Source organism: Pseudorasbora parva, chromosome 2 (genome assembly GCF_024679245.1).
Source record: "Pseudorasbora parva isolate DD20220531a chromosome 2, ASM2467924v1, whole genome shotgun sequence".
In the NCBI taxonomy this organism is placed as follows: domain Eukaryota; kingdom Metazoa; phylum Chordata; class Actinopteri; order Cypriniformes; family Gobionidae; genus Pseudorasbora; species Pseudorasbora parva.
Genome location: NC_090173.1, coordinates 54525377 through 54552161, shown reverse-complemented (window position 1 = coordinate 54552161; position 26785 = coordinate 54525377). Strand labels below are relative to the sequence as shown.

At 36.3% G+C, this 26785-nt stretch overlaps 1 protein-coding gene across 1 annotated transcript; it reads left to right on the top strand.

Moving 5' to 3' along the window:
- The first annotated feature begins 723 nt into the window (after window positions 1-723).
- Window positions 724-25452, top strand: rac1b (Rac family small GTPase 1b). Its single transcript, XM_067424556.1, has 6 exons — window positions 724-979; window positions 8623-8694; window positions 11406-11523; window positions 11688-11750; window positions 19576-19735; window positions 23827-25452. The coding sequence occupies exons 1-6, from the start codon at window positions 945-947 to the stop codon at window positions 23955-23957; spliced, it is 579 nt and encodes a 192-aa protein (XP_067280657.1). The 5' UTR covers window positions 724-944; the 3' UTR covers window positions 23958-25452.
- The last annotated feature ends 1333 nt before the right edge of the window (window positions 25453-26785 follow it).

The window sequence follows — 26785 nt, the reverse complement described above, 5'->3', positions numbered from 1 at the left end:
TCCTGTAAACATCAGTGTAACCCGGTGTAACCGTGGTTTAAGTCCCTAACGTTAATATTAAATATTTGCCGTAATATACGTTCAATAAAAAATAAAAACATTACCGTTAAATAATAAAGCCACCTAGCTGAAAACCAATAAATTAATAAATAAATATATAGCTGTATGAATCTCCAGTGAATATACACTGTCCCGAATATGACAAAAAATATGACATACATATAAATATGACAGACATTTTTGTAAACTCGTGTTAAAATATTTTATATATTTAACATAAATAAATACCCTCTTTAAAAAATATATGTGATATATTATTACATTTTGTACGTTTGTGGTTTATATGCAGAAACATCCTTATATCCTTTCATTGAGTTAGACTCACTCAGCTTGTTTTGGGTTAAATTCTACATTTCACATCACATTTCCAGCTTTCAACTGTTTTTTTTTTATTTATTTATTTGTTCCCCTTTGACGTCCTATCATGAGTGATATTATTTAAATAACCTGCTACCTCTTGTAAATATAGGAGGAAATAAGCAAAGAAAGAAAGAAAGAAAGAAAGAAAGAAAGAAAGAAAGAAAGAAAGAAAGAAAGAAAGAAAGAAAGAAAGAAAGAAAGAAAGAAAGAAAGAAAGAAAGAAAGAAAGAAAGAAAGAAAGAAAGAAAGAAAGAAAGAAAGAAAACCGGAGGACTTTTATTCTGGAGAGAATCGAGCGGAAGTGCGCTAGTAAATCTGTAGGAGTCACTTCCTGTCTTGGGTGGTGGCTTCAAACTTTCTTACTCGACTTCATTCCTGTGTGTGGGAATGAGAGGAAGAAGAGAACCTAATCTAAAAAAGCGTCGTAATTTACAGCCGTAATAAGTGTTGTTTGAACAGCGTCGCTTGTTTGCCTGATCTCGTGTAGTTTCGCGCGGAGGGAGAGTGAAGATCGAGTTGAAGTCATGCAGGCCATCAAGTGTGTGGTCGTCGGGGACGGGTGAGTGACTGACCGCTTTATTACACTGCCTGTCTCAAAGCCTGCTTTAGAAACAAAATACCGCGTTTTTTAAAATATATATTAGCCAGATAAACTTAGTATACACTAGGGCTGGGTATTGACACAAATTTCACGATTCGTTTCAATATAAATGACAATACACGGCAGATTTTCTCAGGAAAACAAATCTCTTCACTAATGCTGTAAACTATGGAAGTAAGTTGCTACATTTGCCAAGTATAATAATTAAGGTACAAAACAAGGAAAAACTGATTTGTATAAAAACACCTAAATTACACATTTTATAATAATAGTTATAATTTCACTTTACAATAACAACCGTATTTTTACTCCAATTCGTTTTTTAAAATATAAACAGTAAAATTATGACTGTCATTTATTCATACATGCATTAAATATTAAAGAACATTAATCAAACTCTTTTCATTTTATTTAATCAGGGACAATACACATGAATAATACATGACATATGTAAAAATGCACCAGATTTAGCCAACACTGGCTAATGTTCATCTGTAGCCCCATGGCAGGTTAATATATACAACAAAAAACAAAAATATTATACTATGGTGTCTAAAAATGATCACACATTTGATTTAACAGTAACCATTTTTAAGATTTTTGAGAAACCACAATTACCTGTTATATGTTTTAATTCTTTCAACTCTTTTGTAAGTCTATTCCACTCATGTGTTCCTCTGAAAGCTAAAGTTAACTGACCAAAAGGAGCTCTTCGCAATGGTACATTACAATCACCCCTACAGGGTTCCCACTCTTCTTGAAAGTTCTTGGATTTCAGACACATGGATTCAAGGCCTGGGAAGTACTTGAAAGCAAATAGAGGTCCTTGAAAGTGCTTGAATTAAATTATTACATATTTTTTTGTTTAGAATGGTGTTATTTCAGAAATTGTCCTACAGTGGGTCTATATGCGCTATCAAAGACAGAACGAAACGTTGCTTATGTTTGGGGAGTGGAGGGGTAGCGGGGAAAAAAACTTGCACTGATGGAGATAAGTACATACGCTTGCTGAAAATGAAAAGTTGCGATTTTTCTAGGCCAATATGGCTAGTAACAGTGTTGGGAGTAAGACGCTACAAACTGTAACACGTATACTGCTATTTTTAGTGGTAACGTGCATGTAACTAACGGCAGCAAAATTCGTGTATTATTTCGCAGGAATGAGAATATAGTTTCTAGCCATGCCAGTCTAGAAAAACACAACTTTTCTTTTTCCGTCGGTCTTAGTACACAATGAAACGATACACATCACAACATGTAAATAGGAAAATGTTGGTGTTATTTTGTCACTTATTGAGCTGTAGGCTAGCTGGAGCCGTTTACCTCCAGTCTTTGTGCTAAGCTAGGCTAGCAGTGTGCGTCAGACAGGAGGTGTTTCTCAATGTCAAGGATGCTTCCTTGGAAGGACTGATCCTTCCAAGTCACTTCCTTCAGAGGCTAGGCGAGGCTCCTCTTTAGCATTCAGAGAACACGTAAATGGAACAGGCTAGCAAGTGCATGTCATTGCGTCATTACGTCAGTGAAAAGGTCCGTTGGCCATCAATAACGTTATGTGTAACGTTATTTGTATTTTTTTAATATCAATACAGTAGTAATTTGTACCGGTATTACTTATATTTACTACGGTTATAACAAATGTTTGGTAACGTAAATAAAAGCATTGTGGCAAGCAGCGAGGTGAGGGACCGTGAGAGCGGGCCGGTGGAGTGAGCGGCAGCTGATCGCCGCCACACCGGTCTCGGCTCACGGCAGTGACGGGAGTATAATTGGAGGAGCGTGGAAGACGAGAGAGGACTAGGCCTGGACTTTTTGTTATGGTTTGTTTATGTTTTATTATGTGTGTGCGGGCAGTCGCCCGTGAGGGGGCTATTATAAAGTTGTTGAACGTTTGCCGGTTCCCGCCTCCTTCCTTCCCATCTACAAACCCCGATACAAGCATATTTGCCCCGTTCGCGCTCCGAGTCCGACTCCGGGAGGAACGTCTGATAGCAAAGCTGCGCGCATAGGATTGTGGGTGATTTGAGAACGCGAAGAGCGCGAAGGCTACTTATATGCATCCTTTCCTGTATATGACATATTTTTCGAACGAAGGACTCAGTCCTTGGTTGAATTCCGAGGATCCTCGACATTGGAACAGTCCTTCATCGGATGTCGATGAAGTAGCATCCTTAGAATTTTGGCTTCCGAGGATCCTTCCTTGACATTGAGAAACGCCTAGGGTTAAGGCACACACGGAGATTAGTACGGTATGTATGGACTTCTCTAACTCTGGGGGACACGTGAATAAGCTAAAGTCCTAAAAAGTCGGCATGTTCCTTTAAGTAGCCTACTTTAAGAGGTGATGCTACATATGCTGGGTTATGAATCTGACAGGTGCTTAATATAAAATAAATGGTGCTTGAAAAAGTCCTTAATTCTGGTGTTCAAGAGTGGAAACCCTCCCCCTAATACCGGCTTGTGTACACCGTCCTGTTATCTGAGCAATATCATCCTTAAAAACAGGTGGAGCATAACCATTTCAAATTTGAAAAACAAGTACTAAGTCAGCAAATTGTATCATTTGTTCCCAGCTTAAAATGCAAAACAGTTAAAATACTACGCTACACATTTCAACCAGTTTAAGAACAGACTTGCGTGTTTGTGTCCAGGTAGTCATTAGAGATGCATTGGTTGCAATTGTCTTGTCCGATTTCCGATTTTTTGTTAGTGAGATCGGCCGATACCGATTTTCTTTCTATGAACTATACTGCCCTACAAAACAAAAAGGCAGTAACTGCTTTTTTGGTCAAAAATTAGTTATCATTTTCATGACATTCAAGGCATCCTTTATGTGACAAAACATCTTATCTCAAATGCGTGTCGTTTTGGAGAAAAATGGTAGTCGTTTGTACAGTAATTGCAAAAAGCCCTAGTAAAATAAAGCATGAGTACAGTAACATCCAACACTGTATTCTTGTTATGTTTTACCTAACAAAAAATAACTGTGTTGCCGCACAGTGAAGTTACTGTTTCCATGGTGAACACACTTAATATAGAATAGAATAGAATATAACTGTCCATAAACACAGCTATCGGTGCAAGAGTTATTCTTTAACTTGACAGTTGTCTGTTCAACTTAAAACAGTCTCTTCGCGGCCACTGTTTGAAGACTATGTCCGCTGTTTAGAGAAATTAGCGAGTTGTGAGCAAAACTGACATTTTCATTAAGGGTGCAAAATTATTAATTTATTATTGTGTTATTACTATATTATATGTATTATATATATATATTAATGCCTAATTCATGCATTATTTTGTCATGGACCTAATTGAAGTTATTCCCTATACAATGAAATATTATGATATACATATATTGATCAGAGTGAAAAATATTGACCTAAAATGGTCAGATTAGTTTGGGTTTGGTATATCCATGTTCAGGAAATCAAATGGTTCCAATTATTTCAAATACAGAGTATCTATCAGACCCAGAGCCCAAGTTTCGGCAAAATAGTTTTTGGACAATCTGTAGTTACTGCCTTATTCCTTGGTATGGTGCCACATTTTGCAAAGCAAGAATACAGTAACTACAAAGTAGGGGTAAAATATCAAATAAAAAATGAGGATTGATATGTACAAAGAATAAGCTAATATAAAGTAACAAAACAGCCACATGTCCAGTAATCCTAAAATTACTTGGGCTGGATGACAGGATAACTTTAAAGTCATTTTTCTCCGTTCTGCACTCTGCGTAGTTACTGCCTTTTAGAGCAGCATAATTGACAGCCAGCATATACAAACAAAAACCCACTTTTTCTTCAAATCATTTTTTTATTTTTATTATAAAATAAATACATAAACATTACAATAGGATCTTCTCTCACTTAAACAACTCTCAAAAATAAGTGTTCTGTGCCAGGAAAGAATAATTGAAAATCAGTTGCTTTATGAAACAAAACATTATAAATTGACCTTTTTCTCTTTTTTACTTGTCTTACAAAAGTCAAAAGATCCTATGAATGAACAAAACTGAAGTGTACAATACTCCTCCAAATATTAGTTCAGTAATTGGGTAATAAATGTTGCCAGCTAGGGACGTCAGGGTACCAAAATTCCAGTAGTTGGTACCAATACCATAACGTTTTTATGGTACTCTGTACCAATTTCAGTACCACAGCTAAATGTTTTTTTAATATATTTTTTATTTAACCGTTTAAAAAGAAAGTATTACGTTTATTATTTATGATGATAATCATTAAACGTAAATAATACATAAACATTTAAAGGCTGTATAAAAGTAAACATTGTTTATAAAAAAAGGAAAATAATCAACCATCTAGGCATTATTATTATATTAGTAGGCTAGTGACGTATTATTATTACATAGAAATGTAGCTAAGGTAATCTATCCTAATATATTGTTAATTTATTTATTTTTTAAAGTGAACTTTTATTTTGACGGGTTGCCGTGAAGACCTTGGAGTGTCTGTGTTCATATGACGACAGTTTTCCCAAATAAAACGGCAAATTCTCATGAAGTGACGGTTTATGCGTTGAATTCAATATATATATATTTTTAAATGCATTCATGCTATGGTGTTTTCTCTGCTTATACCAAGGAAAGATATGAGAGGCTACTGATCTGTGGCTGGCTCTGAGCTCTGGCTAGCTTTACCTTTACTAACTTACCTTCTTCAAACTGGGCATTTTATTTTTTGTACTGAAATGTTAAATAATTGGCTAATTAGGGAACATTACAAAGTCTAATGGAAAACAAAAATATCTGACTACTTCACGATAAATCTTTATTTAAATCATGTCTGTGCTGTTTGTCATGATGAGAGGATTTGTAGATAGTGGGACGATTCGAGTAAAACTTTTTTTAGCGTTTTGAGACTGTATGAAACTTGTTTTGATCGATACTGAGACCATTCTCATTCACGGTAAATTAAACATATGATTGGTTTAGACGTGCCGATTTTCGATAATGCGATTTATCACGATAATGAATATGCAAAATATTGTTATCGTGGGCACTTTAAAATATCGTAAATAATAATTTATTAACATTTTAACAATGCACTCAAGAATACTTTGCCCATGCACCGTATAAATGCTCAACGCCGCTGTATTCTGCGTCAAAGGGAAGCGCTCAGGTGTAAATGAGAAGCACATGAACGAGTGAAGGAGACGCGCTGCTGAAGTGCCGCTCAGTGACAGCAGAGGGCGCTGATGAACTGCAGAATGCTGCGGTTACCCCGGAAACCCCGCAAACAAAACAAACCGCGTAGTTTTTAAAACAGCCATTCGTTTTTTGTAATCTCAATGTTGTTCATCACAACACCAAATACTTAATACTTAAAGACTTATTAGGCTATTTATTTTCAAACTTTTTTTTAATCTGGACTACAACATGCCCTAATGATTAGAACTGTTCTGATTATTTGTTATTGTTCAGTAAAACATTGAGACATACGACTTCATTAGTTAACATGTTAATTAATTATTACCAAACTGACAATGAAAAATACTTATAAATAATTAATTATTCTAAGTAATGTTATTTCTTAGTTACTGTTTAATAACATTAAAATCAAAATAACTTTTTTAATGGACCTAAGATAAAACTAACAATGATCAGTATTTCTTAACTAACATTAACAAAAACATTTTACTTTCTGTACCGAATGTATCTATTGCTCAATCTTAGTAAATGCATTAAATAATGAGACCTTATTGTAATTTGTAAGCCTACCTGTTGTTCTTTATAGCCTAATTCTTTTGCACTTTAATCTGTTTGAAAATTTTACTTTTACAGCTCTGAAAAAAATCAAGAGACCACTTAACATTGATTTCTCATTGTTTCTCAATGTTAAGTGGTCTCTTAATTTTTTCTCCAGAGCTGTATATATTTTTGGTGCCTTATTGTATTTAAACATTCAGTTATTTTTATCATAAAAATAGTTCTTAAAGCTGTTATGCTATGGCAACACTTTTTTTGCAACTTATTTCAATATCGTGATAAAACTTCAGCAATTAATCGCAACATGAAAAATTGATATCGGCACATGCCTAGATTGGTTATTATTTTCAATAGAAGTGCACGTGATTGGCTACAACACTCAAAGCTGTCTACGTCGCGGCCACGCTCGTGCTCACACTCACAGCCGCGTTGTAGACGGATCGGCTCAAAATCGGCGACACGTGACTGATCGGCAAATCAATCAGTGCGTTTCTAGTAGTCATAAAGTACGTGATGTGTGAAATAATCATTGAGTTCATAAATAAAAGCTGCTTTTTTTGGTCAAACTATTTCTTAAATAAATCCGGAAATCATGGGTAACGCATGTATGATGTCATTGATACGTGACACATGGTCCGTGTCCTGGTTAAAAGCGCTTATTTTTCTGGATTTAAACATTTCTTGGAAACATTTTGGGATAATGTAAGTACACAAGTCAAGAAAATATATTACATTGTTCTAGTTTTTTTTTTAACTAGAAAAAATTCGTACATATTTTGCCTTTAATTTAGGCTTTTATTTCATTCAAAACTAAGCATTTAAATAATATTATCTTATTAAGACATTATTGGCAGATATACCATACGGTGGTGGACAGGCCCATACACAACAAACTGCGATCCTCTGTGTATTCTGACACCTTTCTATCAGAACCAGCATTAACTTTTTGAGCAGTTTGAGTTCCAGTAGCTCGTCTGTTTGATCGGACCACACGGGCCAGCCTTCGCTCCCCACTTGCATCAATGAGCCTTGGCCGCCCATGACCCTGTGGCCGGTTCTCCGCTGTTCCTCTTGGAGCACTTTTGATAGAGACTGACCACTGCAGACCGGGAATAGCCCACAAGAGCTGCAGTTTTGGAGATGCTCTGACCCAGTCGTCTAGACATCACAATTTGGCCCTTGTCAAACTCGCTCAAATCCTTACGCTTGCCCAATTTTCCTGCTTCTAACACATCAACTTTGAGGACAAAATGTTCACTTGCTGCCTAATATATCCCACCCAATAACAGGTGCCGTGATGAAGAGATCATCAGCGCTATTCACTTCATAACGTTATTCCTGGTCGGTGTAGAGTGACAACTGATATTATACTGTTATAAAGATGATTTGCATAACAAGCGATCAGACTTTAATCTTGCTTTGGCCATTTAAATATCAGCATCTGCACCAGATTGCATTATTTTGCTCAGTTTGAGTAAAATTGGGGTGTTTTTTCCCCCTCTTCATATTCTCACTGCATCTTAAATATGCCTCTTTTTTCCTTGTCTTTTTTTTTCCATCACCATGCTTTACATGGTTAAAACATTGAATTATAATATTTTTCTTCATAGTTAACCATTAAAATGCATGTGGTGGACATTTCAGTTTAATGTGTAAAGCTTTTCTTTTTTACATTTTTAAAGGTTTGAGAAAGGTTGTTGCTTTCAGTTTTAAGAGGAAGTCAACAGCACAAAATAAAACTTCAGCCCTACAGCGATGAGTCTTTCCGACAGAATGACTCACAGACGAGTTTTTCAACCGGTTTCTGACACGATCCTATATCATGCAATGTTTCTCTGTTTGCCATCCCCATGACGTGTTTTGATCTCCTTTATTCCAGGGCTGTGGGTAAAACATGCCTCCTGATCAGCTACACCACCAATGCCTTTCCTGGAGAATACATCCCCACAGTGTGAGTGTGTCCTTACTCAAGTATCCAACATTCACATAGAAATCATTTCATGACGTGCAGATTAGCTGATAGAGTTCAGCACAAACAGGGCTCTGAGATCAGGTGGCGTCTGTGATTTGGTAATCTTTAATCATGAAGTTATTTAATCATAAAACTACTATTGTTTTTCATTAATAAGTGCCGTTATTAATATTACATGTTTGTTTATTGGCAATGTAACAGTGAAGCACTGGGCTTGAATTGATATGCAGATAAAAATAACTTTTATTAACAACAGTAATGTGCAAAAACCTAATTTTATAGGGAAAATGTAATATTCTGCTCTCATTAATGTACCATTGTTCTTCTATAGTCTCACACTGACAGCTTCAGAGATTATAAAAGGAGCGCTCTTTACTTGCTCTCTGTGTAATTCATTCACGATTAGATGAAAGACTTTCCTACTATTTCCATGTATGAAATGGCTAATAAGTCAATTAGTGCCTTAGTGTTGTCAAAAGTACTGACTGCGATACCAAATCAGTGCTGAAATTTAAAAAATGTGACGCTTTGAGCGCTGTTGAGCTGTAATCGTTAACACCTCTGACCGGCCATTGCGCTCATCGGATCTGCCTGTGATTGGCTACAATAATCAACGCATTGTAGGCGTTGCACAAGTGGACCGGTGTCATGAGAAATCCTGCCCCCCTGTGAAATAGTGTCCGCTTAGGACCCAACGTGGTAGCTGTTTTAAATGTCTGATCAAAAGCTGTTATCGTGATGTTTTGTTTAATGGCTAATCGAGCTGCTGTAGCTTATTCTAGCCAGCTAAATGCTATAACAATATGTAATTGATTACCAATGAGGCCGTTTTAAATGCCTGATCGAGCTGCTGTAGCTAAAGCTAAATGCTTATAAATGCTATAAAACGCTATAAAATATGTAATTGATTGCTATAATGGGAGCAATAACATGCCTAACATATTGTATATTATTTCAATTGATAAACTAAGTAATAATACAAATAGAAAAAATCATAACATAGTAATGTACCTATAATGTAAATAATAAAGAATAAAAAAGCAATAATATACAGAACAGGTGCACAAAATATATAGAACATAAAAATTGTATAAACATTAAAGCGGGGCTAGGGCTTTTAATATGTAGGGTAAGTGCAACCGTGGTGTATAAACTAAGATAATCGGGTAGCTGTATGCTGTGCTAGAACATACGCTAACTAAAAAAAACATTAAGAACGAAATATGCTTGATTTCACAACTTACAGCTTCAGTTATATACAAACTGGTGTATCCTCCTGGGACCCAGTAATAGACCTTTGTCCACTGTAGTGGACATTATATTTTAGTGAGTTTCTGTGATGTACACATCACAGTTTTGAGTCAGGATGTCCTTTATAGAGCACATTCAGGGCATTGCACAGATACCAAATGTTTGGAGGTTTCACCAGGAAAACAGCAACAACTTGGTCTTTAAAAATGGCTGACATTAATGTTTAGCACTTATAGAAATATGATAATATTTTGTCATTACAGTTTAAATCTGTTTAGTTTTCAAATTGTTTGTTATAAATCAACATCTCAGGAAAATGCTGTTATATGCTTGTTACAAAACCAGGCATTGCTTTCATAAATGTCCACTGTAGAGGACACCAGGACATAAATCATGTTTATCAGGCATTTGTCACAGACACAAGTAAATAGGGGAATAAATTACATATCAACATTCCTATGAAATATTACATATTATTATGAAAATGTTGCCAATTATTACTCCCATTAATACACTTCATTTTTTCATTACATGTTGCACCAAGAACACAATAATATGTAAATTAGATGCAGTGTATCGATACATTGTATTAAATGGGAAAATCCAAGTATGGCCATTTTACCCACATATTGCATAAAGTAAGATGGTATGTCAAAGCATTGTTATATATTTTATAACATAGCTCAGAATCATCTTTAAAAAAAGTCTGTTTAAAAAAAATCCTAATTTAAAAATGTATTTGAAAATTAAAAATAAATCCCATTGTTTTTGCCTATACATGCAATTTAATTTCATTAAATGTTTTGCGTCCTGGTGTCAACTACAGAGGACATATCATAACATATGTATACAATATAATTAAAAAAAAAAAGTGTCCATTTGTTTCTTATGCTCTTAACAATCGAATGACATGAAAAAATATAAAATTCAAAAATCTTTTTTTTTTTCTGTTTCCCAGGAGGGTATGAAATGTATGATTTGGAAGACATATTAAAGACTATTTTAAGACCATTTAAACGACAAAAATAAAAATGTGATTTTGTACGAATTGTAATCAGGCTCTAAACAGGTCACCCTTTAAAAGTTTTTTCAGCCAATAGAATCGCTCCAGGGTCCTAAATATACAAATAAAATTCATTTATTCGGTCTTATTTAATTCTATAAACTATAATACTGATCTGCCAACATTGTCGCTGTATGATAAATTAAAATAAGCTGATAACATCACTGTTTTCTCCAGAACAACTGTACAGCCAAATCTATTGTTGTTGCAATATTGTCCTGTTTGACACTGTGAAGCTGCTTTGACACAATCGTCGTTGTAAAAGCGCTATATAAATAAAGTTGATTGGTTATGTGCAGTTTTTACATTGAGTTGCTACAATGTGAACATGTACATGAAGCACTGGGTTAAAAGGATTACATTTTTCAATTGGCAGATTTGATAATTATTCTGCAAATGTGATGGTGGATGGGAAACCAGTGAATCTGGGTCTCTGGGATACAGCCGGACAGGAGGATTATGACAGGCTCCGCCCCCTGTCCTACCCTCAAACGGTAACATGACTCCTCAAATGTCACTTCTGCACAAAAGCGTTTCTTGTCAAATGTCAGTCTGAGAGGTCTTGCACATTTCAAAAACCACAAAGAGCACTTGCATGTGTAGTGGGAACACATCCGTATATCTCCATTGTTTCATCACGAATGCTTTTGTCCCATAGGACGTGTTTCTCATCTGCTTCTCCCTTGTGAGTCCTGCCTCTTTTGAGAACGTCCGTGCAAAGGTAAGTGCTTTCCCGCCCTCACAGTACAAGGAAGAACCAACCTAGCAGACATTATTAGAGCTTTACTTCCTGAAATAACAATTCATCATGTTCAGGACTGAAACTGCATTAGTGTTAATTTTGTCATCTATTTTTAATTTAGTCTTAGTCTTGTGCTAAATGTTCTTGTTAGTTTTAGTCATTCACATATCTTTTTTTTAGTTAGTCACATATCTTAGTTTTAGTCGACTAAAAGTCTCTTTATTTTAGTCTAGTTTTAGTCAAAAGACAACTCAAGGTACCTTAGTCAAGTTTTAGTCGACGAAAAGTCTCTTCATTTTAGTCTAGTTTTAGTCAAAAGACAACTTAATGTGCCTTAGTCAAGTTTTAGTCGACGAAAAGTCTCTTCATTTTAGTCTAGTTTTAGTCAAAAGACAACTTAATGTGCCTTAGTCAAGTTTTAGTCGACGAAAAGTCTCTTCATTTTAGTCTAGTTTTAGTCAAAAGACAACTCAAGGTACCTTAGTCAAGTTTGATTCGACTAAAAGTCTCTTTATTTTAGTCTAGTTTTAGTCAAAAGACAACTCAAGGTACCTTAGTCAAGTTTTAGTCGACGAAAAGTCTCTTCATTTTAGTCTAGTTTTAGTCAAAAGACAACTTAATGTGCCTTAGTCAAGTTTTAGTCGACGAAAAGTCTCTTAATTTTAGTCTAGTTTTAGTCAAAAGACAACTCAAAGTACCTTAGTCAAGTTTTAGTCGACGAAAAGTCTCGTCATTTTAGTCTAGTTTTAGTCAAAAGACAACTTAATGTGCCTTAGTCAAGTTTTAGTCGACTAAAAGTCTCATCATTTTAGTCAAAAGACAACTTAATGTGCCTTAGTCAAGTTTTAGTCGACGAAAAGTCTCGTCATTTTAGTCTAGTTTTAGTCAAAAGACAACTCAAAGTACCTTAGTCAAGTTTTAGTCGACGAAAAGTCTCGTCATTTTAGTCTAGTTTTAGTCAAAAGACAACTCAAGGTACCTTAGTCAAGTTTTAGTCGACGAAAAGTCTCTTCATTTTAGTCTAGTTTTAGTCAAAAGACAACTTAATGTGCCTTAGTCAAGTTTTAGTCGACTAAAAGTCTCATCATTTTAGTCAAAAGACAACTCAAGGTACCATAGTCAAGTTTTAGTCGACTAAGTCTTGTCATTTTAGTCTAGTTTTAGTCAAAAGACAACTCAAGGTACCTTAGTCAAGTTTTAGTCGACTAAGTCTCATCATTTTAGTCTAGTTTTAGTCAAAAGACAACTTAATGTACCTTAGTCAAGTTTTAGTCGACGAAAAGTCTCTTAATTTTAGTCTAGTTTTAGTCAAAAGACAACTCAAGGTACCTTAGTCAATTTTTAGTCGACAAAGTCTCGTCATTTTAGTCTAGTTTTAGTCAAAAGACAACTCAAGGTACCTTAGTCAAGTTTTAGTCGACTAAGTCTCTTCATTTTAGTCTAGTTTTAGTCAAAAGACAACTTAATGTACCTTAGTCAAGTTTTAGTCGACGAAAAGTCTCTTCATTTTAGTCTAGTTTTAGTCAAAAGACAACTTAATGTGCCTTAGTCAAGTTTTAGTCGACTAAGTCTCGTCATTTTAGTCTAGTTTTAGTCAAAAGACAACTCAAGGTACCTTAGTCAAGTTTTAGTCGACGAAAAGTCTCTTCATTTTAGTCTAGTTTTAGTCAAAAGACAACTCAAGGTACCTTAGTCAAGTTTTAGTCGACGAAAAGTCTCTTCATTTTAGTCTAGTTTTAGTCAAAAGACAACTCAAAGTACCTTAGTCAAGTTTTAGTCGACGAAAAGTCTCGTCATTTTAGTCTAGTTTTAGTCAAAAGACAACTCAAGGTACCTTAGTCAAGTTTTAGTCGACGAAAAGTCTCTTCATTTTAGTCTAGTTTTAGTCAAAAGACAACTCAAGGTACCTTAGTCAAGTTTTAGTCGACGAAAAGTCTCTTCATTTTAGTCTAGTTTTAGTCAAAAGACAACTCAAGGTACCTTAGTCAAGTTTTAGTCGACGAAAAGTCTCTTCATTTTAGTCTAGTTTTAGTCAAAAGACAACTTAATGTGCCTTAGTCAAGTTTTAGTCGACTAAAAGTCTCATCATTTTAGTCAAAAGACAACTCAAGGTACCATAGTCAAGTTTTAGTCGACTAAGTCTTGTCATTTTAGTCTAGTTTTAGTCAAAAGACAACTCAAGGTACCTTAGTCAAGTTTTAGTCGACGAAAAGTCTCGTCATTTTAGTCTAGTTTTAGTCAAAAGACAACTTAATGTGCCTTAGTCAAGTTTTAGTCGACTAAAAGTCTCATCATTTTAGTCAAAAGACAACTCAAGGTACCATAGTCAAGTTTTAGTCGACTAAGTCTTGTCATTTTAGTCTAGTTTTAGTCAAAAGACAACTCAAAGTACCTTAGTCAAGTTTTAGTCGACGAAAAGTCTCGTCATTTTAGTCTAGTTTTAGTCAAAAGACAACTCAAGGTACCTTAGTCAAGTTTTAGTCGACGAAAAGTCTCTTCATTTTAGTCTAGTTTTAGTCAAAAGACAACTCAAGGTACCTTAGTCAAGTTTTAGTCGACGAAAAGTCTCGTCATTTTAGTCTAGTTTTAGTCAAAAGACAACTCAAGGTACCTTAGTCAAGTTTTAGTCGACGAAAAGTCTCTTCATTTTAGTCTAGTTTTAGTCAAAAGACAACTTAATGTGCCTTAGTCAAGTTTTAGTCGACGAAAAGTCTCTTCATTTTAGTCTAGTTTTAGTCAAAAGACAACTTAATGTGCCTTAGTCAAGTTTTAGTCGACGAAAAGTCTCGTCATTTTAGTCTAGTTTTAGTCAAAAGACAACTCAAAGTACCTTAGTCAAGTTTTAGTCGACGAAAAGTCTCGTCATTTTAGTCTAGTTTTAGTCAAAAGACAACTCAAGGTACCTTAGTCAAGTTTTAGTCGACGAAAAGTCTCTTCATTTTAGTCTAGTTTTAGTCAAAAGACAACTTAATGTGCCTTAGTCAAGTTTTAGTCGACTAAAAGTCTCATCATTTTAGTCAAAAGACAACTCAAGGTACCATAGTCAAGTTTTAGTCGACTAAGTCTCATCATTTTAGTCTAGTTTTAGTCAAAAGACAACTTAATGTACCTTAGTCAAGTTTTAGTCGACGAAAAGTCTCTTCATTTTAGTCTAGTTTTAGTCAAAAGACAACTCAAGGTACCTTAGTCAATTTTTAGTCGACAAAGTCTCGTCATTTTAGTCTAGTTTTAGTCAAAAGACAACTCAAGGTACCTTAGTCAAGTTTTAGTCGACTAAGTCTCTTCATTTTAGTCTAGTTTTAGTCAAAAGACAACTTAATGTACCTTAGTCAAGTTTTAGTCGACGAAAAGTCTCTTCATTTTAGTCTAGTTTTAGTCAAAAGACAACTTAATGTGCCTTAGTCAAGTTTTAGTCGACTAAGTCTCGTCATTTTAGTCTAGTTTTAGTCAAAAGACAACTCAAGGTACCTTAGTCAAGTTTTAGTCGACGAAAAGTCTCTTCATTTTAGTCTAGTTTTAGTCAAAAGACAACTCAAGGTACCTTAGTCAAGTTTTAGTCGACGAAAAGTCTCTTCATTTTAGTCTAGTTTTAGTCAAAAGACAACTCAAAGTACCTTAGTCAAGTTTTAGTCGACGAAAAGTCTCGTCATTTTAGTCTAGTTTTAGTCAAAAGACAACTCAAGGTACCTTAGTCAAGTTTTAGTCGACGAAAAGTCTCTTCATTTTAGTCTAGTTTTAGTCAAAAGACAACTTAATGTGCCTTAGTCAAGTTTTAGTCGACTAAAAGTCTCATCATTTTAGTCAAAAGACAACTCAAGGTACCATAGTCAAGTTTTAGTCGACTAAGTCTTGTCATTTTAGTCTAGTTTTAGTCAAAAGACAACTCAAGGTACCTTAGTCAAGTTTTAGTCGACTAAGTCTCATCATTTTAGTCTAGTTTTAGTCAAAAGACAACTTAATGTACCTTAGTCAAGTTTTAGTCGACGAAAAGTCTCTTCATTTTAGTCTAGTTTTAGTCAAAAGACAACTCAAAGTACCTTAGTCAAGTTTTAGTCGACGAAAAGTCTCGTCATTTTAGTCTAGTTATAGTCAAAAGACAACTCAAGGTACCTTAGTCAAGTTTTAGTCGACGAAAAGTCTCTTCATTTTAGTCTAGTTTTAGTCAAAAGACAACTTAATGTGCCTTAGTCAAGTTTAAGTCGACTAAAAGTCTCGTCATTTTAGTCTAGTTTTAGTCAAAAGACAACTCAAGGTACCTTAGTCAAGTTTTAGTCGACTAAGTCTCTTCATTTTAGTCTAGTTTTAGTCAAAAGACAACTTAATGTACCTTAGTCAAGTTTTAGTCGACAAAAAGTCTCGTCATTTTAGTCTAGTTTTAGTCAAAAGACAACTCAAGGTACCTTAGTCAAGTTTTAGTCGACTAAGTCTCTTCATTTTAGTCTAGTTTTAGTCAAAAGACAACTTAATGTACCTTAGTCAAGTTTTAGTCGACGAAAAGTCTCTTCATTTTAGTCTAGTTTTAGTCAAAAGACAACTTAATGTGCCTTAGTCAAGTTTTAGTCGACTAAGTCTCGTCATTTTAGTCTAGTTTTAGTCAAAAGACAACTCAAGGTACCTTAGTCAAGTTTTAGTCGACGAAAAGTCTCGTCATTTTAGTCTAGTTTTAGTCAAAAGACAACTCAAGGTACCTTAGTCAAGTTTTAGTCGACTAAGTCTCGTCATTTTAGTCTAGTTTTAGTCAAAAGACAACTCAAGGTACCTTAGTCAAGTTTTAGTCGACTAAAAGTCTCTTCATTTTAGTCTAGTTTTAGTCAAAAGACAACTCAAGGTACCTTAGTCAAGTTTTAGTCGACTAAAAGTCTCATCATTTTAGTCAAAAGACAACTCAAGGTACCATAGTCAAGTTTTAGTCGACTAAGTCTTGTCATTTTAGTCTAGTTTTAGTCAAAAGACAACTCAAGGTACCTTAGTCAAGTTTTAGTCGACTAAGTCTCATCATTTTAGTCTAGTTTTAGTCAAAAGACAACTTAATGTACCTTAGTCAAGTTTTAGTCGACGAAAAGTCTCGTAATTTTAGTCTAGTTTTAGTCAAAAGACAACTCAAGGTATCTTAGTCAAGTTTTAGTCGACTAAAAGTCTCTTCATTTTAGTCTAGTTTTAGTCAAAAGACAACTCAAGGTACCTTAGTCAAGTTTTAGTCGACTAAAAGTCTCGTCATTTTAGTCTAGTTTTAGTCAAAAGACAACTCAAGGTACCTTAGTCAAGTTTTAGTCGACTAAGTCTCTTCATTTTAGTCTAGTTTTAGTCAAAAGACAACTTAATGTACCTTAGTCAAGTTTTAGTCGACGAAAAGTCTCTTCATTTTAGTCTAGTTTTAGTCAAAAGACAACTTAATGTGCCTTAGTCAAGTTTTAGTCGACTAAGTCTCTTCATTTTAGTCTAGTTTTAGTCAAAAGACAACTTAATGTACCTTAGTCAAGTTTTAGTCGACGAAAAGTCTCTTCATTTTAGTCTAGTTTTAGTCAAAAGACAACTTAATGTGCCTTAGTCAAGTTTTAGTCGACTAAGTCTCGTCATTTTAGTCTAGTTTTAGTCAAAAGACAACTCAAGGTACCTTAGTCAAGTTTTAGTCGACGAAAAGTCTCGTCATTTTAGTCTAGTTTTAGTCAAAAGACAACTCAAGGTACCTTAGTCAAGTTTTAGTCGACTAAGTCTCGTCATTTTAGTCTAGTTTTAGTCAAAAGACAACTCAAGGTACCTTAGTCAAGTTTTAGTCGACTAAAAGTCTCTTCATTTTAGTCTAGTTTTAGTCAAAAGACAACTCAAGGTACCTTAGTCAAGTTTTAGTCGACTAAGTCTCGTCATTTTAGTCTAGTTTTAGTCAAAAGACAACTCAAGGTACCTTAGTCAAGTTTTAGTCGACGAAAAGTCTCGTCATTTTAGTCTAGTTTAAGTCAAAAGACAACTTAATGTGCCTTAGTCAAGTTTTAGTCGACTAAAAGTCTCATCATTTTAGTCAAAAGACAACTCAAGGTACCATAGTCAAGTTTTAGTCGACTAAGTCTTGTCATTTTAGTCTAGTTTTAGTCAAAAGACAACTCAAGGTACCTTAGTCAAGTTTTAGTCGACTAAGTCTCATCATTTTAGTCTAGTTTTAGTCAAAAGACAACTTAATGTACCTTAGTCAAGTTTTAGTCGACGAAAAGTCTCGTAATTTTAGTCTAGTTTTAGTCAAAAGACAACTCAAGGTACCTTAGTCAAGTTTTAGTCGACTAAAAGTCTCTTCATTTTAGTCTAGTTTTAGTCAAAAGACAACTCAAGGTACCTTAGTCAAGTTTTAGTCGACTAAAAGTCTCTTCATTTTAGTCTAGTTTTAGTCAAAAGACAACTCAAGGTACCTTAGTCAAGTTTTAGTCGACTAAGTCTCGTCATTTTAGTCTAGTTTTAGTCAAAAGACAACTCAAGGTACCTTAGTCAAGTTTTAGTCGACTAAGTCTCTTCATTTTAGTCTAGTTTTAGTCAAAAGACAACTCAAGGTACCTTAGTCAAGTTTTAGTCGACGAAAAGTCTCGTCATTTTAGTCAAAAGACAACTCAAGGTACCTAAGTCAAGTTTTAGTCGACTAAAAGTCTCGTCATTTTAGTCTAGTTTTAGTCAAAAGACAACTCAAGGTACCATAGTCAAGTTTTAGTCGACTAAGTCTCTTCATTTTAGTCTAGTTTTAGTCAAAAGACAACTCAAGGTACCTTAGTCAAGTTTTAGTCGATTAAAAGTCTCGTCATTTTAGTCAAAAGACAACTCAAGGTACCTTAGTCAAGTTTTAGTCGACTAAAAGTCTCTTCATTTTAGTCTAGTTTTAGTCAAAAGACAACTCAAGGTACCTTAGTCAAGTTTTAGTCGACTAAAAGTCTCGTCATTTTAGTCTAGTTTTAGTCAAAAGACAACTCAAGGTACCTTAGTCAAGTTTTAGTCGACTAAGTCTCTTCATTTTAGTCTAGTTTTAGTCAAAAGACAACTTAATGTGCCTTAGTCAAGTTTTAGTCGACGAAAAGTCTCGTCATTTTAGTCTAGTTTTAGTCAAAAGACAACTAAATGTACCTTAGTCAAGTTTTAGTCGACGAAAAGTCTCTTCATTTTAGTCTAGTTTTAGTCAAAAGACAACTTAATGTGCCTTAGTCAAGTTTTAGTCGACGAAAAGTCTCTTCATTTTAGTCTAGTTTTAGTCAAAAGACAACTCAAGGTACCTTAGTCAAGTTTTAGTCGACGAAAAGTCTCGTCATTTTAGTCTAGTTTTAGTCAAAAGACAACTCAAGGTACCTTAGTCAAGTTTTAGTCGACTAAAAGTCTCGTCATTTTAGTCTAGTTTTAGTCAAAAGACAACTCAAGGTACCTTAGTCAAGTTTTAGTCGACTAAGTCTCGTCATTTTAGTCTAGTTTTAGTCAAAAGACAACTCAAGGTACCTTAGTCAAGTTTTAGTCGACTAAAAGTCTCTTCATTTTAGTCTAGTTTTAGTCAAAAGATAGTTTACATTTCCAGCCACAAAATGTCTCTAAATTTGGCCCTTTGCATTGGAATTCTCTATCTCTATCTCGTCTTTTTTCGTCAAAAATAATGCATTTTAATTTAGTCTTACTCAGCGTTTTTGGACATTGATGCAGTCTCGTCATCGTGTCTTAGTCGTGGAAAAAAAGGTTGTTGACGAACATATTTAGTCTCGTCTCGTCTGACGAACTTAACACTGCATGTCCATTTCTGACCTGTGCTGGATGCTGAGATTGAATGCGAGATGTCTTGTGTGTTCAGTGGTATCCAGAAGTGAGACACCACTGTCCAAACACTCCGATCATCCTGGTGGGAACCAAGCTGGATCTGAGGGACGATAAGGACACCATTGAGAAACTGAAGGAGAAGAAGCTCACTCCCATCACCTACCCTCAGGGCCTGGCCATGGCCAAAGAGATCGGTAGGTGCCTGAACACCTCATGAAAACAGGAGGACTTTGAAATCAATCGTTAAAAAAAAATCTGTAACAATTGTTACACAACATTCCGAATATTTAACTTTTTCCATATAAAAATAAGGTGATTAAAATCAACCACTGATCATCCATCCATTATCATGATAACAATATGGTAAAATGTAACTATGGTTACATTATGCTAATTGAGTATAAATGCACATGCTATAGCCTAATCACAAAAAATACTGTAATTATATTCAATTACTACTTTAATGCATGTCTTCATTAATAATATATTATAATACGATATGTATTTCCCACATTTCTGCCACAGTAAATCCATGGTAAATTATGGTGATTTGTGAATTGAGAAGCCTTATGACTGTATCTGCTGTGCAGTTTATCTACTGTGCAGTTTTTCTCCTGTTTGTCAGAGCGGTTTCATCTGGCTTTAGTTTAAATCATCGATATATTTGATATATTCAAGCGCTTCTCGATGGAGCTCACACTTAGTAACAAGAGCAGAATATTTACATTTCCCCTATAAACATGAGGTTTTGTACACATTACTGTTGTTAATAAAAGTTCACTTTATCTGCATCTCAATTCAAGCTCAGTGCTTCACCGTTAAATGGTCCGTGTGGCGCGGTTCAACCGTTTGTTCCATTTTGCTTTTGGTGTTAAACATTTATCAAACTCTTGATTTGGTTTTATTGAGGAAAATTATACAATAGATAACATGAATATCATTATTGTTTTATTGCCCAGCCCTAAAAAAAAGTTCCTGTTCACACGTGATCTGAAATTGCTGGTAATTTACCAGTAAAGACTGTTTGTGTGAAAGGGGGCAAAGTCTGACATCAGAATGATTTGGTTAAATTCCCCCCAGAAACGTTTCGTGTAAATTTTGTTCCCAAACACCGGCATCCCAACGCAATACACTCCTGAACAAAATCTTAAGACCAGGGGATGCACTGCATTTTACACGTTGCACTAGTGGATCATAACCGGGTTGTAAGCGCTGCTTCAAAATGCCAAAAGAAGAAACAGGAGCAAGAGACAAAAAATAGAGAGTAGGCAATTTATTGAAAACTGCATTTAAACTCAAACAGGCCGTTCATCAGCTGATCAAAAGTTTAAGACCATAGCCATAAAAAGGTCAAATCTGCACAAATATATGGCTTTCATGTCATTGTCCTTCAAGCAGTCATACTGTCAAGATCTCCTGATGGCAAAGGCAAAAAGGCTTTCTCTCTTTGAACGTGGCAGGATTGTTGAGCTGCACAAGCAAGGCCTTTCGCAACGCGCCATCGCTGCTGAGGTTGGACGCAGTAAGACAGTCATTTTACATTTCTTAAAAAAATCCTGAGAGTTATGGGACAAAAAAGTCAAGTGGTAGACCCAAAAAGATTTCACCTGCACTGAGCTCCAGGATCCGACAGGTTGTCTGTGAAGACACAGGTCGATCCTCAACCCAAATTAAGGCCCTTAGTGATGCTGACTGCAGCCCAATAACCATAAGACGTCATCTGCTAGAGAAGGGCTTCAAGAACAAAAAACGTCTTCAAAGGCCGCGTCTCCTCCCACGACACAAACTTGCCCGTTTATATTTTGCAAGGGAGCACCAAACATGGGACATTGAAAAGTGTAAGAAAGTTTTATTCTCTGACGAGAAAAAATGTAACCTGGACGGTCCTGATGGCTTCCAACGTTACTGGCATGACAAGGAGATCCCACCTGAGATGTTTTCTACACGGCACAGTGGAGGAGGCTCCATTATGATCTGGGGTGCTTTTTACTTCAATGGGAAAATGGAGCTTCAGGTTGTGCAGGGGCGTCAAACGGCGACTGGCTATGTGGATCTGTTGCAGTGGGCATCCCTCTTGACCGAGGGCCCCCGTCTGTGCGGTAATGACTGGGTCTTTCAACAGGACAACGCTGCAATTCACAAAGCCCGCCTGACGAAGGACTTCTTCCAGGAGAATAACGTTGCTCTTTTGGACCATCCTGCGTGCTCCCCTGATCTAAATCCCATTGAGAACATTTGGGGATGGATGGCAAGGGAAGTTTACAAAAATGGATGTCAGTTCCAGACCGCGGATGCCCTTTGGGAAGCCATCTTCACCACATGGAGCAACGTTCCCACCAGCCTCCTGGAAACAGTCGCACCAAGCATGCCGAAACGAGTTTTTGAAGTGATCAACAAGAACTGTGGGGCTACTCTCTACTGAGTCCTTTTTTGACACTTTTAGTACTGTTGTGCGTTTATTTTTGGGCTATGGTCTTAAACTTTTGATCAGCTGATGAACGGCCTGTTTGAGTTTAAATGCAGTTTTCACTAAATTGCCTACTCTCTATTTTTTTGTCTCTTGCTTCTGTTTCTTCTTTTGGCATTTTGAAGCAGCGCTTACAACCCGGTTATGATCCACTAGTGCAAAATTTGTAAAACTAGCAATGAATCCCCTGGTCTTAAGATTTTGTTCAGGAGTGTATAACACGGCAGCATTTGCTCTGAGGCGCAACTCATTTATGATGGAGGAAAAAGAGCCACAGTTTCTTCCAGTAGCCTCTCATTGCAGAATATGAGATCCATTGTGTTTAAGTCAACTTTATTTATATAGCGCTTTTATAATGACGATTGTTTCAAAGCAGCTTCACAGAACTCCTCCCGCTGGATTTTGATTGGTCAACAGATTCCACATCATAATTACTCGTGCTCTTGTGCTTCCGCATTGAGTCGGTACTAAAATGACTTCACATGCACCTAGGCCTGTCACGATAGTCAATTAATCACACGGTAAAAAAATTAGCTTGATAATTTTCTGGCCGCGATAGTTTCCATTTGCATGCTTGTTTTCCTCGTCTCTCTCACTGACTGCACGTCTCATTTGGGGAGGTGTTTATTCTCGACGTGCAGACAAGGAACCGGTGTGATGAGACGTCATGCTTGGCCAGATTCACCTGAACTCATGGTTCTTTGGTGCTTTCCTCAGAGATGGTCAAGTTTGTGCATCATTACAAGATATAACCATTTTCATAATACTGTATCCTAAATTGTGAATAATTAAGCTATATATCGTATGCTGAAGTAAATTTCTGGAGTGTCAACGATTAAGAGAATCGTACAGAACCGAAAACCGTGACCCTGAAGCCGTGGCATGAACCGAACCGTGTGTTTTGTGAACCGTGCCACTCCTAATATGCTCCTAAAACATAATCATCCATTGCAGTTTTCATCCATTCTATTTATTGTTTTTGGTATTTATTCAAGTGCATTTTTTGTAAACAGACTGTTTTTGGTTTTGTTCATTTATTGTGGATATTTGAAATGTTTTTTTTTACGGTTTCAGTGTTAAATAGTCTTTAGAAATAAAAGTTTATTGATCTTTGAAAAGCTGTACCTGCATTATTATGCCATTATCATTATTTTAGATGAAAATGGTCTCAGAACGACAATATTATCGTTTATCGCAATAATTTCTTGGCCAATTTATCGTCCAGCAAAATTTGTGACAGGCCTACATGGACATCTGACTTCATTTATATAATATAATAAGAGCATCTCACTCACATAAATGCATGCAAAATGCATTAACAGCACAATGAAATAAAATAAAAAGCTTGATTAACACAAGGTAAAACAGACACTGAATACAGTGGGGAAACTTTTAACACGAAACATAAGGAAAAAAACAAACCCTAAATCAATCAATCATCATTTCACACTTTCAAATCTACCAGGGCATTACATCGTACTCGCAACACTCAAATAAGGTCAGCACAGAGTTGGCAGAAATCGCTGCAGAGGTCTGGGTGGGCATCTTAAAAAGTTCCCCCCTTCTCTCTCGGCCTACAAACCACTTCCCCAATCGCAGTAACTTTTGCAAACTATTTTGCAGCAGTTTTCCAGAAAGTAATGCTTTTGTTCTCTTGAACACTTGTGGATGGAAACGCTGCTTTATTTGTAAACGTTTTGTGTGATATTCCAATATTACACAGTTTAAATGCGCAACTTGGTGCCATTGATTTTGCAGTGCCGAAAATGTGCTGTATTTGAAAAGGTTTGGGCTAAAGTTTTGTCTGTGTTTCCCCAGGGGCTGTGAAGTATCTGGAGTGCTCGGCGCTCACACAGCGCGGCCTGAAGACGGTGTTCGACGAGGCCATCCGGGCCGTCCTGTGCCCCCCTCCGGTCAAAAAGAGGGGCCGGAAATGCTCCCTCCTCTAGAGCCACCGCGAAAGATTGCTGCGATCCAAACTGTATTTCTACAGGGGAGAAGTTAGAAATGAGACCGTGCTTTTCATTTTTTCACTTCCTCCATTTGTAATTACCAGTACAACTTTATACCTTAACTTTTATCAATAGAGATAAAGTAGTAAAATATTGATTTCCCCGACCCGTCTCCCTTAGACAGACACGTGCTATTGGACGAGCTGCGGCCTTTGACTAATGGATATTAACTTTTAGACGGTTAACCGTATCCTGAAGTTGGATCCTTCCATTGAGAACCCCTTAAATGTTTGTTTACAGTCTTTGTTTGAATGAAATGAAGATCTTGCCAAATAGCACTACGTTAGCATGGGGCCGCACCACATTTATTGCTTTCGACCCCCTAAAGGGATGCGACCGGAGCTAACCATTGGCTGACGTGAAGCCAGGGATATTGAGTCACCTCACGCTTGTTTCTGAAACCTGGATGAGGCGTCCCAAAAGATTTCTTCATCATGGGGTTGTGCGCACACTATTTGCCATTTGGTGGAGGTGGTGGTGGTGGTGGTGGGGTTGTGGGGGGTTATAATAAAACTTAAGGCCAGGCAAAAACACGCCACATTTCACTTCTGAATCTTAGAAAACATGTTTTGCATAATCGGAAATGTGCGTAATTTTGCATAAAAAGAAAATCAAGCCTGTTTTTAGGACCATTTTCATCACAATTAAATCTCCCTAAGCATAATTTTAAAACTACTTTTTTAAGAACAACAAATATTCACAAAATTAAGTGGCCCATAAATAATTTAATATGTATATTTTTCTATTCAAGTAAAAAAATATATATACAAGGACTTTAATTGTGATTTTTTTTTTGGCTTAATTGCAACTACAATTCAATACCTAAATATGATCCTAAAAACAGGCTTTGTTTTATTTACTCAGATTATCTTCTCCATATATTCTTTCTTTTGGGGGGATTTCCTGTGGTCTCGGCGTCCTCTGTAGATGTCTGAATTATCGAATGGATCCTGCGGGACATGTAGTGTCAATCTCAATATATCATTATATCAGCAACTTTATGCTCTTCGGCATTTAAAATTCACCCTCTACAGCCATATATATATATATATTTTCTTAACAAATTTTTAGAAACTTTATTCTTTTTGACACTTTTATATTTGCTAACGTAACAGAAAGCAACAGACTACTGTCAGATCGTACACTACAGGAATTTGCGTGAAGCCGCTTTATTCCCATTATAGTCCTCATATTTTTAACATTTCTTACTGTACTAACACGTTACCGTTTGTCTGTCTGTTGATTCATCATGGTATTGTGGCGCACCTACTTGAACTGTCCCGGGGCACAGGTACAGAATGTGCGTTGTTCGCGCTCACCCTATCGAGCGATTTCTGTCTGCACAGTTATAGCCAGATTGTAACCCTGTTTTTAGGGGTGTTAATGTCACTTGTTTTATGGTTAATAAATTTAGATCAAACCCTAGAAAGTTGTTTTGTTTTAATTATAGGGTGGACATGAAAAAGTTTGCCACATGCACACAACCTGTTTTAACTGAGCAATGTGACATTGTGACACAACTAGTGCTATTTCATGCATTCTCCCTTATTTACACTGTTAAAAGGTTGATTCTCATGCTAAACATGGACAACATTTAAAAAAAAAAAAAACAGTTTGGATGTATTACACTCAGTATTTCTGTGGCAAATTCACTCCTTCAGGATTCAAACGTTTTTTTTTCAGAGTATGGCCCTGTATGAAATTATAAAAGAGCAGACTTCCTTATTTGGGCACTTCCAGGTGAGTACACACACAGACACACACATCAACCAGAGCAAGAGCTGCCCATGAACGAGCTTTGTTCGGGTTACGGGAGCCGTCGGCGCCGCTGTCATTTTGTTTTTAGATGCGAAATCAACAATGTCACTAAAGAAGTGTGTTTATGGTGTGAGGGAAAGATAACCTTGTTCAGCTTCACAAACAACCCAGCGTTAAGGGAACAGTGGATGCAGTGTGCAAGTGTGTGTTTGTTCCCGGGCATGAGTGGAAACCGCAGGCGGTGGGTGAAACTGCATCAAATGTGTGTTTTGTTGGCAATTGGCGTGTAAGTGCATATAATGTGAACAACATGAATTTAAAATGAATTGAGTTATCCAGGGATAATGCCATGATGTGTGTGTGTGTGTGTGTGCACTTGGGACTCTTTAGCTCCGCCCACTGCAAGCCTCCACGAGCTCGGCTGTTTTCAGAAAGAGTCGGTACAGCATATCTATCTTTTATAAATCTGATAAAACTAAAGACTTTGGAGATACAGTATGAAGGATGCAATACTACTCAACAGATACTCAAGATTAACATGAGACTTGCAGAAATTGTGTGTTATGACCCCTTTAAAAAGACTTGGTTAATTTGATTGTGGTGTTGGTGCAGGACCTGCAAATTGAGCCAATCATCTGAACCGTAAAAAACATGTGATTGACGCTCACAAGCTGCGGCTGAAATCGAACACTTCCCTTCAGATGGATCATTCTACAGAATTGGTGCAAACTGTTCTCCCACAACCAAAAACACGTGTAAAAAGATGGACGACATGCCTTCACTATCTTCTGTTGACGTAAGGGAAGCCGCAAGTGTTCAGATATGGCTCTGACATCTTGGGTCTCGAGTCTGTGCAATAGTGAATGTGAAGTGGAGCCGCGATATCAAGGTCCTGCCCACACTCCTGCCTAATCAATGACACGCCACTGACCTTACTGTGAAATAGTTATGGAAATGTAGAAATTAAAGCTAAAGCCCCAATTTCCCGTCTGTTAGTGCCTCAGTGA

Bases quoted from the DNA above. Each gene is read 5' to 3' on its own strand.
- rac1b (XM_067424556.1), top strand. From the start codon at position 945: ATGCAGGCCATCAAGTGTGTGGTCGTCGGGGACGG. The intron at 11,524-11,687 runs GTAACATGACTC...TTTGTCCCATAG, and splicing joins CCCTGTCCTACCCTCAAACG to GACGTGTTTCTCATCTGCTT. The intron at 19,736-23,826 runs GTAGGTGCCTGA...GTGTTTCCCCAG, and splicing joins GGCCATGGCCAAAGAGATCG to GGGCTGTGAAGTATCTGGAG.